The 12,957-nt window shown below is 42.6% G+C and overlaps 1 protein-coding gene and 3 non-coding genes across 7 annotated transcripts in view; 2 read left to right on the forward strand and 2 right to left on the reverse strand.

The window, feature by feature from the left end:
* LOC115626324 (protein outspread) overlaps positions 1 to 10,308 on the forward strand; it is a 146,990-nt gene extending 136,682 nt beyond the window's left edge. For 3 of the 4 annotated variants that reach the window (XM_030521665.1, XM_030521667.1, XM_030521668.1), the window contains 7 exons: positions 1,698 to 6,652; positions 6,711 to 6,845; positions 6,909 to 7,048; positions 7,133 to 7,282; positions 7,615 to 7,726; positions 8,026 to 8,296; positions 8,801 to 10,308. In XM_030521665.1, coding sequence (XP_030377525.1) covers positions 1,698 to 6,652; positions 6,711 to 6,845; positions 6,909 to 7,048; positions 7,133 to 7,282; positions 7,615 to 7,726; positions 8,026 to 8,296; positions 8,801 to 9,018 — 5,981 coding nt within the window. In that variant the 3' untranslated portion in view covers positions 9,019 to 10,308. The remainder of the gene's footprint in view (positions 1 to 1,697; positions 6,653 to 6,710; positions 6,846 to 6,908; positions 7,049 to 7,132; positions 7,283 to 7,614; positions 7,727 to 8,025; positions 8,297 to 8,800) is intronic. The other variant, XM_030521669.1, reaches the window with a different exon arrangement.
* Positions 10,309 to 11,351: 1,043 nt separating this feature from the next.
* Positions 11,352 to 11,423, reverse strand: Trnap-agg. Its single transcript has one exon. It is a non-coding gene; the product is annotated as a tRNA-Pro (tRNA).
* Positions 11,424 to 12,174: 751 nt separating this feature from the next.
* On the forward strand, positions 12,175 to 12,246 carry Trnap-agg. Its single transcript has one exon. It is a non-coding gene; the product is annotated as a tRNA-Pro (tRNA).
* Positions 12,247 to 12,405: 159 nt separating this feature from the next.
* Trnap-agg lies at positions 12,406 to 12,477 on the reverse strand. The gene has a single exon. It is a non-coding gene; the product is annotated as a tRNA-Pro (tRNA).
* Positions 12,478 to 12,957: the final 480 nt, after the last annotated feature.

The raw sequence follows: 12,957 nt of genomic DNA on the forward strand, positions 1-12,957 counted from the left end.
CGTATGATATTTATTTACCATTTAAAGCTGAGCTTTCTTCCGGTTTTTGGCAAGTTTCAATAGAAGACAAAGTTACAAATGTGCCTTTAAAAAAATGATAATACAAATATAAACGAACTAGATCTGTGCTTATTTTGTTTTCCTTGTCGCCTTTAAACAAATCACACTTAGACTCTGAGCTCTTCCCCAAAAAAAATATGTTGTTCTATTGTTTTTTTTTTTTGGTCTCAACAGGCACTTGAGCTGATGAGCTGATTTACTTGCTCATCAACCAAGGCAATGGCGAAATGTTGTATCATAATCATAATAAAACTAAATGTTGTCTTGGCTCGCCTTGAAGACAGCAGAGCTGCAGTTGCCTGCCGACTGACTGCCTGAATCTGAAGCTGACTGAAACCTAAGTAAGCCTAAATATATATTTTGTAATCATATATTTTATGAGACAACTGAGACAGCGACGAGGCGCTGCAACGCACTGCCATTTGCTGTCCCGACTCTCCGACTCGGCTCAGACTCAGACTCGGGCTCAGCTCAGCTCAACTCAACTCAACTTCTACTCAACGTCTTTGGCTTGCTAATAAAATTATAGCACTGTCAGGGCATCGGAAACTTGTTCGGTTGCATGGTTTTATCATCTTGAATCTCTGGCCAGAAATACCTTTACCCCATATTAATAATTTTATTATATTTGCTCGCACATAAGTTGGCTCTTTGCACGTTTTATGGCCTTATGGGAGCATAAATTTTGAGAGCAGAAAAAGGGGTGGAGTGTGTCTGAGTAGTCGGTGTCTAAGTTAATTTCAGTCAAGTGGCATGGGCTGTGCCCTGAAAGTTATTGGCATTGATATGATAGCTGTGTGGCAGGAAAATTAACTTTATAATGCAATTAATGAAGCCATTGTTAATTAGCTGCAACTTGATGGGTGTGGAAAATAATAAATAAATAATAATAAGAGTTCCATACCTATACCCAGCCCAGGCAAGCCACAAACTGAACTTAATGGAGATCTCTATTCCTCTGTACACTAAAAAAATAAATGAATATTTTCATATTCAATTCAGTGTTCTAATATTTCGTATTTAAATCAAATTTAAATAACGTAAATGTAACTAAAAACATATTCAATTACTGATTTAAATATGAATAAATATAATAAAAATTTAAAAAAAAGTGTAATTCTTTATGATTAATGTTGAACCATATTTAATTTTAATAGGAACCCTCTTCAATCAGCTATTACTCACTTTTAAAAACGTTTAAAAGCGCCAAGATATTGATAAATAACAAATAATAAAAATGGACCTATAATAAAATAAAAATATACTTATATAAAATGTGCCTTACGAAATGTCATTATTAGAAACATTTAAAATACAGTAGAGTAGCTACGAAAGCCGGGGAAATATTTTATAATTATATAAAAGAAACCTTTGGCGTGAATCAAACCCACCTTCACGACATCAACTGCATTTTAATATCGTCACACTTTAAATTTAATATTAAATCTTAAATCTACTAAGCACACTGTGGTAAAAATTCTATGGTAAAAATATTTAAATTTACGTGTTTTTTTTTTAGCTTTCCACATTATTGCGAATTTCTCAAAAGAAGTTAGGGAAAGACAATTAGAAACACCTATAATTTCTAGAATAATATTTCTAATTCTGACACACACCACCTCCTCTTTTCATTGCAGTTGCCCAACCATCCAGCTGCCTGCTAATCGAGGGTATTGGACGAGATGAGAAGACGATTAAGGATATTGCGAACACCATAACGAACCTAAGTCAGCAGCAGAACAAACGTTGGTCGACGGCAGTTAACAATGCGCTGAACAATCAACACCATTATCAGCATCATGAGTCGGCCAAGTCGGCGTCTCGCGATGAAACAGATTTTCAAGTTCAAAGCTCAAAGACGACTGCATCGCAACAACAACAACAACAACAGCAACAGCAACAAACACAACAAACTGTCAATCTGAGACCAAAGTCATTACCGCTGGCAGCAAATTCAACGCCGGCCATTGTATCGGCAATAGTCAAAAAGATACCCACGGTTATGGTGTCGCAACAACAACAAAAGCAGCAACAGCAGCAGCAGCAACAGCAACAGCAGGCTGAGTCGAATACGAAAAACAGCACCACCCACAAGTGCAAATCTAGTCCACGCTTGCAACTGCAACTGAAGCATTTGCAACAACAACAGCAACAGCAGCAGCAACATTATCAGCACGAACGCGGCGATCCCGACGGTGGCTGCAACCTCGATGATCTCTCCTCCAACTACTTGGCCAAAACGGCCGAATTGCGCGCCACAACAACAGCAACCACAACCAGCAACAGCATAACCAACATCAGCAGCAGCAGCAGCAGCAACAAGTCAGCGACGACATCAACAGCTGTTGCTGCGACAGCATCCTCTGCATCTCCGGCCTCTGCAGCAACCACAACAGCATCCGGCAAACAGCATCATGCGGCCGAGGAGTCGCTGAATGCGAAGAAGGGTTGGCTCATGAAGCAGGATAATCGGACGGGAGACTGGACAAAGCATTGGTTTACACTTAGCGGTGCAGCCTTGTTCTATTATCGCGACCCGGTGTCGGAGGAGCGTGGTGTCCTGGATGGCGTTCTGGATGTCAATAGCTTGACCAACGTCCTGCCCGAGCTGAATGCGAGCAAGCAGTACGCTTTTCAATTAATCACCTGGGATAAGCAGCGCCTGATGTTGGCCAGCTTGTCGCCCAATTCCCGAAACAGCTGGGTTGCCGTCTTGCGACAGGCAGCAGGCTTGCCACAACAGCAACAACAGCAGCAGCAGCAGCAGCAGCAGCAGCAGCAGCAACAGCAATCACAGCCCATAGATGTGCCAAAAGCAACGGACATTGAACAGGACTTCATTAAGGCGCAGCTGGAGCAAAAGCTGCCCTCGCGTCCACCCAAGGCCCCGCTGAGCGCACACAGCAGTCCCGTGACTCCCACCACGCCGCGAACACCACTCACGGGTCCCCACTTCAGCTCGGAGGATGAGGAATATCGCACTGCCTCCGAGGGTGGGCGTCGGGACAGCATCGATTGGGGCTCACCCCTGTCGCCTTCCCCGCCCATACCGCCGCCTCCGCTGCTGCGTAGCAACAACAACAAGGAACGTTGCATGCGCACGCGCACAGTGGCGAGCAGCAACAACAGCAGCACCTGTCCGCGTCTGCACAAACGCAGCCGCTCCTCACCCCCGAGCTCACGGCGCAGCACTGTGGACAGCGTGGGGTCTGACGAACTACCACCATCCTTGCAGCTGCGCATCCACACCGTGCAGGAAGAGCTGCTAATTGATAAGGAGCTAAAGTTTCGACTAAGTACCGCCGAACAGGAATGCAATACACTGCGCACGGAGGCTAAGTCTCGTGAGGCGCGTCTCTCGGAGCTGCTCACGACATTGGAACGCACGGAACAGGAGCTGAACGCACGCATTCAGGAAATGGAAATGGTGCGTGAGCAACTGAATGCCGAGCTGGCAGCTGCCAAGCAAAATGCCGCCGATATCGTTGATAGTCTGAGTGTAGAGCTGCAGGAGAGTCAATCCAAAATTAAGCAGCTTGAGGACCGATTGGCGCGCGGCATCGAGGAGAACGAAACGCTTTATAAACGTCTGCGTGAAGTTGAGGCGGGCAGCAATAGTCTGGCAGCCAGTCTCAGTAACTTGAATCGCCATAAAATGAAGCGCATGGACTCGCTCAGCGATCTAACAACAATCAGCGACATCGATCCCTACTGCCTAGAGCGAGACTCGCTCGCGGAGGAGTACAATGAGCTGCGCACACGTTTTGAGAAGGCTGTCAATGAAATTAAGGCCATGAAGCGCGAACTAAAGGAGTCGCAAAACCAGTTCGATTCACTAGAAATCTCCTACGCTTCACTGAAGCAAGATTTGGAGCGCAAGGAGCTGGAGGATCGAGCCCAGCTGCAAATGATGGCAGCGCGCATTCAGGACCTGACTTTGAAGTACAGCAGTTCCGAGCGACAGGTTCGAGCGTTGAAGCAGAAGCTCGCCAAGTCGGAGAGACGGCGATCGCTATCGCTGAAGGGCAAGGAACAGCTGAGTGTAAGCAAAGAGCTGGAACTGAAGGTCAGCGAGCTGGAAAGCAAATGCGAACACATAGAAAAGGATAGCGTTAGTGCAGAAGTCAAGCCTTCAAGTGGGAAAAAGAGTGCGCGTCGGCGTTCCTTGGACTGTTCTACGGGTCCTAGCACAGCGACAGACGCCTCTACACTTAGCTTTTTGGTGCGCGTAAATGATCTGGAGAAGCGCTTTGAAAGCATATCCGCATGTTCGACGCCGCCGAGCAATACAAGCAGCTCCTGCAGTGAAGTGACGACAGGAATCACTTCACCCAGACTTACAGAACACCTCATAGAGAGGCTACGCAGCCTGGAGCATGTGCTTCTGGCCAGCAAGGACAGGCTAGAGCACAGTTTGCAGCAGCTGCAACAGCTAAGAACGCAACGCACCCGTCGCTCCGTATCACCCATAACTGATCGCAAGGATAGCTATAGGCACGTGGAGCGCGCTCTCGCCGAAATAGTCAAGCTGATACGCGAATCCTGTGAGACTTGTGTGGTGGCTGGCGCAGTGACGACTGCAAATCCCACGGAAGCGTTGCTTCTGGACAACGCTAGTCCCGTCAAGCTGGCACTCTCCCAACTCGAGTCACAGTTACGCAATAAGCTTGCTGATTTGCTCAAACAACGGCGCATGCTGCGCGAAAGGAATGAGCTGACAAAGCGAAAGGATCTCGAACTGTTAGCGGAACGCGTGGCCTACGAAAGCGTGTGCTTTGGTCGCCTGTCCGATTCGCTGGCACGCGCTGAGCAACCCGAACGTTTTGGGGCCAGACAAACACGCGCCGAAGTTGCCGAAACAGCCCATATGATGACCATGTTGAAGGCCAAGCTGAGTGGTAAGTGCGCCTTGAAGGCAGCCAGCGGTACGGTAGATATATTGGCGGGAGTACTGGCGAGGCGCCTCATACACTCAGCAAACACCACAAGTCCCACCAAGAGCGCTCTCGAGCCCGTGGATGCCAATGTGCTGGACGAACTGTTGCGTCAACAGACCGAGCTGAATGTAATAGCCAAGCGTTACAAGCACAAGGCAATGGATAGTTTGGCAACTGGCCTGGCGGCCGAGACTCTCAGCTACATGGCAGCCAACGATCTGGTCCAAGGTGCAGTGCAGGAGGCCTGGCGTCAAGCGCAGGAGACTGTAAATGCCGAACTGGTGCAGACAGAAATCGCACACATTATGATGCGAAATGCGGAGCGTTTTGAACTAAATAGTGCTCCGGCTTTTGGGTATGCACTGACGGCACAGGAACGTCTCTGCTTCGAACGTTTTGCCGATGCGGTGCACGATACGCTGCGCAAGGAAATGGAACAGGCAGTGGCGCAGCTGACGCGCTGCTATGAGCAAGCCTTGCAGCAGCTGAAACGCGGGCAATGGCAACTCCATTTGGAGCTGCAGGAGCAAAAAGCCTCGGAGGGTAGGCAGCTGCTGGCAGAATTTGCGGACATTGTGGCGCACAAAGCATTAATCGATGCTCGCATTGCTGTACTTAGAGGGGAATACAAAGGAGAGGCGTCAGATGCCTCCACCTCCAGACAAGAGTCCAGTTCGCAGCTCGGCATCCTTGCGCTGCAAAAGTATGAGCAACTGTTCGAGGAACTGTCCAGCGATCTGCAGCTGGATCAGAGCACAGCCGCCGATATGGTCACACAAGCGGACTTTGAGTTCATGTACAAACAACACACGCTCAATTTCCTAAGTGATCGCCAAGTGCTCTCAGATATAAGCAATTTCCTGGGCCAACTCGAGGACTCTCTGATCGCGCTGCAATGTGAAGCGGCCACGACAACAGCGAGCACACCCAGAGCTGCCATCGAACTCGAATGCCTGCAAGATGTCTGCCATAAATGTTGCGAGCTGCGCCAGCGAGCCGATCAGCTGCAACAGCAGGTGCAGAGAAAGTTGAGCGCTCCCTGCTCCCACTGCATACAACTGGGCGCTCAGCTGTGCACCCTGGAGAGCGAGCTTGTGCGCCAGCAGCAGAGTCACACCAATGAACAGACCAAGCTCATGCAACAGTTGGAGCAACAGCGCGCATCCATGAAGCAAATGGAGAGCACACAAGAAGCGCTCAACAGCGATTTGCATTGCAGCGAGGAGTTGATCGATCAGAGAGAGCGCGAATTGCTGGCAGTGCAACAGCAGCTCGATGCGAATGCCCAGGAGCTGAAAGCCCATCAGGCAATGCATGCGGAACTCTCGCAACGTCTTGAAACAGCCGTGGAGAAGACCCAAAGCTACCAGGAGGAGAGCGACGCTTTAATCATGAAGTGTGCGCGTCAGGACGAGCAATACGCACTACTGCTGCAAGAGAGAGACACACTGAGTGCCGCACTGGGCAAGGAGCAGGAGCGATGCAAGCGCTTTGAGAAACGCCTAGAGTTGCTCGAACTGGAGCATGGCAAGCAGTTGGAGTGCCTGCAGGAGGCCTATCGCGACCAGCTGCTCACACACGGAGCCGATTTCAGCAATTTGACCGACGATGAGAGCTTCAGACAACGCTATCAAACCGAAATCGAACAGTTAAGGGTAAGTAAGCAAGAGAAAACTCTTAGTAGCAGGAGTAATTTAATTTACTTACTTGCAGACGCTCTGCGAAAAGGGTCTAACTGCCATGGAGTCATCGCATCGTCGCATAATTGGGGATCTCGAGGAGAAGCACAAGCTGGAAATCGAGCGGTTGCTGGCAGAGAAGGAGACAGCACTGGCCGAAGAGACACAGGTAAAGAGATGCTCGCTCTTAGAGTTTGTTTCAGACTTTGAACGCTTCTCACTACAATTGCAGGCAACTCTGGCCGCGCTCGATGCCATGCGCAAAGCCCACCAGAGCGAGGTGCAACGCGAGGTCGCTCGCTTCAAGCAGGAATTCTTGCGACAGGTGCAACGAGGAGAACACATTTTGAGCGACACTGGCAAACTCAAAGAGTAAGTGTGCTTGGCATGAGAATTAAAGTACCATTTCTACTGCATCTCTACATCTCTGCTCTTTACTCCCTCAACATTTTTCAGGGAGGAGCTTGAAGAGTTGCGCCAAGAGATTCTTTCGTTTTCCGAGAAATACTCCATAAAATGTGTCGAAAATGCAGCCCTCGAGGAGAAATTGCGTGTTGCGAACGGCAAATTGCGGCATTTCCAGCAAATGCAGCAGCTAGAGCTGAGGTAAGCTACACACTTAGTCTAATCACGTAAATGAACTAACTAGTCGTTGGTTAGAACAGGCCTAATCAATTCTTAATTATCTAACAAATTATGAAGTATTATCCGACCTGCTCAGAGGCCTCAATGAATTTATAAGTACATCTTTAAAGCTAAACAAATCTTTCAATATTGTACACTGGATAATAAAGCAACGTCTAAAAACATGTCACATTTGCAAAGGACTAGAACTATTCTAGATTGTATTGACATTATTTGTCCTATTTTGTTAATATAGAGAACATTCATTTATAATAATTATCTTATTTCGATTTCTTTGTTGCTCTCTGTTACAGAAATAAACAATTTCGCGCCCATTTGGCCTCTGAAGATCCATCGAGTGATGTGAATTTTGTGCAGGGACTAAGCACAGGATCAAAGGACGACGCTGCTTGTCAAGACAGTGAGGTATGTTCACATTACTCGAACTCTGATTAACTTCAACTCTACTAACAAACAAAATTACACTCTCATTGTATGTAAAACTAACTAACAACAAATCACAACAACAATAATAATAATAATAACAACAACAACAACTGCTGCTGCTACAACAGCCAAGGCTGCGACAGCAACAACAACAGAAACAACAACTAATACACTATGTTACCATTTTCCACTACCCAAACCTTGAACCAACAACTGCCACTGCAACTGCAATCACCACCGCTACAACAACAACAACTACAACAATCAATATTGTACAGTGTGCACCGAGTACAACAACAAGAACAACCACAACAACCACTGCAACAATGCCAATGCCAACGATCCCAATTACCAAACCAATGAAGTTGGAGCAAAGCCTATTTGTAATACCCTCCCATATGCTAAAGAATCGTTATCAGGCGGCGCCTGTCACTGGCGCTCGTGATTCCAACGGCGATGACCTTGAAAATTGGCAACGAATGCGCTACGAGCCGTGCTATAAGCCAAATGATATATTTGCCATCTATCAGAACCGTTTGAATTTTCAAGGTAATATGCAAAATGCATAATTCTCACAATTTCCTGTGGCATCAGCACCAACCGAAAATAGAACTACAACTAAAGCTGCAAGAACAAAAAAACAACATCAACAACAACAAGAGCAACACACAAATACTCTTATCGTTGTGCAAGTCTCTCTCTCTCTCTCTCTTTACGCTTCTACTCCTGTCTCACGCTCTCTTCCGCCTGGATGTGTTTCACTTTCTCGCACATTTCCATTTCCATTTGGTTTTTGCAAGCGTGTTCGGTGTTTGGCAAAGCTATCGCTCTCGCTCTCTCGTACGCACACACACACACACACACACACTGCCATACACACAAACTCATCCACACCCACAAAAGCCTAATTCTACTGTTCCCTAAGATTAACATAAAAGTGCTTCAACTAACAGAAAGAGTGCAAATGAGTCCTTAACAGCGGGAGCGTCTTCTTAATTATTCAATACAACACCCTCTCATAACCTTTTACACTCCTCTACTCTCTGCTTATAGGTCTGAAAAGCAACTCCACATTTGGCAAGAGCTTGAAAACAGTCAAGCAGCTGGAGAACTGCACGAAGGCCCTGAGTACCACAAGAACATCACCAACATCATCACAGACAGTAACAACCAACAAAAATAACTCGAGTCACGAGCAAATGTTTAAAAGTGCAGCAATTATTAACATAAACCCAGAACAACAACAACAAAGCGATATGAACAAATGTTAAATAACATCAACGTGACAAAACAAAAATGCATTAAAACAAAACAAACAATCTACAAATAGGATGAAAAAAAAAAAACAATGCAATAAAACCAAGAGCAAACAACAGAACCAGTGGAACAACCAAAGAATTATTAGTGCTAATACATATAATAATAACAAATAATTCATAATTATAACTATTTAAACATATATTTAACATTTCAACACTAACCAAATGCAAGCGCAAAATTCAACAACAAGAAAAAAGATTTAAAAATCAAATAATCATGTAAATACAAAATAATAGAAGCCGTTAACATAATAAATAGCAGAGCATCGGCAACTGTTAGACCTGCTGTTACCTAACAGCGTGCCCAGCATGTTAAGTGTTGATGACGATGATAGTGATGATGATGGTGAGATGGTGATGATGATGTTGGTGGTGTGTTGTGGATGGCAGCTCAGGCAACAGCAACAGCGACAGCGACAACACCAACAAACACAACAACAACAGCAGCAACAACATTTTATTTGTACACTAACATCGACTGTTCACCCCCCTCCGCTTATGCTTGGATGGGACGTCGAGCAACGAAAACCAACTAAACAAATAACAGTAACAACAACAACAACTACTACAAAAACAACATCAACCACAACAACTGCTTCATCAAAGCCAAACCGCAGCTGTTTCTACATTTTATAAAATATTTGCTCACATTTGTGTTTATAGCTTAAATTTTTGTATTGACAAACAAAAATTATAACAATAATAATAATAACGAGTTTGCAATTTAATTTATTTCTCTATCAACATGCATACATATTCTCCATTATATACCCATTTTCTATGTCCACAAAATGTGTCATTTACTTGTTTAGTCTTAATGTTATCTATTAAATCATTAAATCGCTCTCATCTGGATGGCGAGTCTTACGAAATTTCTGTTAGTCTTTAGGCTCTTCTTTCTTCTAGTACGTAGTACGCATACATACTTACATACAAATGTACATATGTATGTGATTTGTTTCGTTTGTATAGCATACATATATGCTTGAATACATACATACTTATATCGAAATTGTTTTCCACACGCAAATACATATGTATGCAATATTTATAGTTATATACGACATGCATTATACATATATGCTTAAAAATAAACACACATACATATATGAGTGTACACAACACACAAATACGTGTTTGTTTTGTTAACCATTGGTATTCGATTTTGAAAATATAATAAAAACACAATAATACACATTTTACTCAAAGCGAATGAATTTCAACAGCATGTGTAACTGTTTGAGTGGGAAAACAAATGTTAATATTATTTATAATTACATCGTTATTTGTGCAACAAAATTAATATAGTTTGTTTAAAATAAATATGTTTTAATAAATACAAAAAAATATATATATCAAAACAAATCATCTTTTTATTTGGTTCTGCCAATTTACCTTTCAGGGATGTGCACGTGACAGAAAATGACGTCACGATCACGCACAGGCTATTATACGTTAAGGATTGGAAGTTTTTTACAGTTTATAGCTATCCAACATTATGTAAAGCTGTCGATTTTTCAAAATTCAACAGTTGAATGGAAATAGACGGAGAAAGTATCCTTACTTTTAATTTTTATGCTTCAGAACCGTCAGATTTTTGCCTTTTGATATGCAAAACTGCAGCAGGATTATGTTCAGGAACAACACAAAAGTTGTTCTTTCACAGAAGTAATTCAGACCGCGACCAACTTATCTGAAATCTTAATCCAAATTCTAAAAGTGTGGATATTTCGCCACTACATGGACTACCGCCAATGGCGATTGTATACTAAATTAGTTCTTTATTTTTTCTCTGCTAAGAAATAATAGATCTCAAAAATCTACTATGAAATTATAAATAAGACAGCACTAGGCTTTATTAATCGGCTTTATAAATGCCGTATTCACAAGAACAACTGAGATAAAGACAAATGCGGCTTTGTCGGAGCCCGCATTTTGATCAATAGATAATGACAAGGTAGTTCAAACAATGTTTATATTGTCACAACATTATTCAAATTACAATCATCAAATTGGTAGCAACTTAAACTTAACCGAAACACATACAGAGACTTTTAAGCGGAGTTGGCAAAACTATATTGCAATAACCACTTGATCGAAAATAAATATTTAGATAAATAAAAAAATTGCTAACAGTTTCTAAATGACTTTAGAAAATCTAGCAATTTATACATTTTGTTATGTTTATTGTTATTCTTCCTATAATGGCTATATTATTTTTACACAACAAGAAAAAAAAAATAGATAATTTAAATTGGAAATCCGACCAGAGCCTTTTCTCCATTGGGCTCGTCCGGGATTTGAACCCGGGACCTCCCGCACCCTAAGCGGAAATCATACCCCTAGACCAACGAGCCACTTGCGTCGATGGCGGCAAAATCTGTGTTTCGTTCGGCGGCAACTAAAAAAAGCCGTCAACGTTGAACAACTTCGAATTTTGTTTAAATACCATCTACTTATAAGTATATGTAGGTGTATAAAACAGATTTTCCTGACTGATTGATTTATATTGGTGATCAATGCACAGCTGAGCCGATTAGAGCTAGGAAGCTAAAGAAGTTGGAAAATTCCAATTCCAAATGCTAGAAAACGGGCTTCAAAGTTTATATGAAAAGACTGCTTTAAAAGTAAGCATTTGGTGTAATACTTTCGACCGAAACTGACGCTAAGTGTGCCGAAAATTAATAAATCAGAGGGAACTAAACTAACTAAATTTTAAATTTAGATATATTGAAGTTATAAATGCAACTTGGCAATATAGTTGGGAAGATAATTGACATAAATAACTGAAACATAATAAGACTATAATGGCTTCGTGGTTTTTGTCAAGACAGCAACAACATTTGCGCTACATTTTTGGCGATACTTTTTTGTTACAGTTACAACTAATTTATTTCCGATCCGGTCCGAAAATATATCATCAGTTGCCATAGGTTAAGGTTAAGTAGCTTTCCCCACCCGCAAAGTTAACATGTGTGTATTTATATTGGAATAGGTTATTTATGCGAGCGCTGCTTTTATGATTCAACTATTAGTTAAAGCCAGTTTGAATGAAGGTATAGATTTAATTAAAATTTTTAACAAACTGGTTAATACCGCGAGCCAATCGGCTCGTTGGTCTAGGGGTATGATTTCCGCTTAGGGTGCGGGAGGTCCCGGGTTCAAATCCCGGACGAGCCCCAGTTAGTTAGTGCTTAGTAATATTTATTATATTAATTTTTAAAATAATTAGAGTTTTTAAATTGTTACCAAAGATATATGGAGATGAATGTAGTTGCAATTTATTTAACATAGTAATTAATTTAATTAAAATTATAAAAAAAATATTTGATGTAACTTGGGCTCGTCCGGGATTTGAACCCGGGACCTCCCGCACCCTAAGCGGAAATCATACCCCTAGACCAACGAGCCAGTTGTATGGCGTTGCTATAATACCAGTGTTATAGCCAAAGCTTGCGCGTGCAGAAAGCTTTTAACAGAAAAGCTTTTGGCTACCTTTTTAACATTGTTCGCAGCTGTGCATATGTATGTATGTGTGTGTGTGCGTGAATGTTATTTGGCGAATACGCGATTAGTAGCTTGGAAAAAATGAGCAAAGCAAAACGGTTGCAAATAAGTTTAAATAAATAATTACAATTTACATATGAATACGCATTTTGTAGTTTGAAAAAAAAAGACCAACGGTTGCAATTAAGATTAAATAAATAATTACAATTTACATACAAGTATGAATACAAGTACATAGTCTGTATATTGCAATTTTTCAACTTATTTACCAATCTCCACAAAAAACCTATATAACTTTTCTTTTAGTAAACAAAATTAAGCTTGCTAAGCTCATCTTTTATATACTTCCTATGCCTATCTACGCATATTATAGAGGTATCTATA

Source organism: Scaptodrosophila lebanonensis, unplaced genomic scaffold (assembly GCF_003285725.1).
Source record: "Scaptodrosophila lebanonensis strain 11010-0011.00,11010-0021.00 unplaced genomic scaffold, SlebRS2 tig00000085-arrow-pilon, whole genome shotgun sequence".
In the NCBI taxonomy this organism is placed as follows: Eukaryota; Metazoa; Arthropoda; class Insecta; order Diptera; family Drosophilidae; genus Scaptodrosophila; species Scaptodrosophila lebanonensis.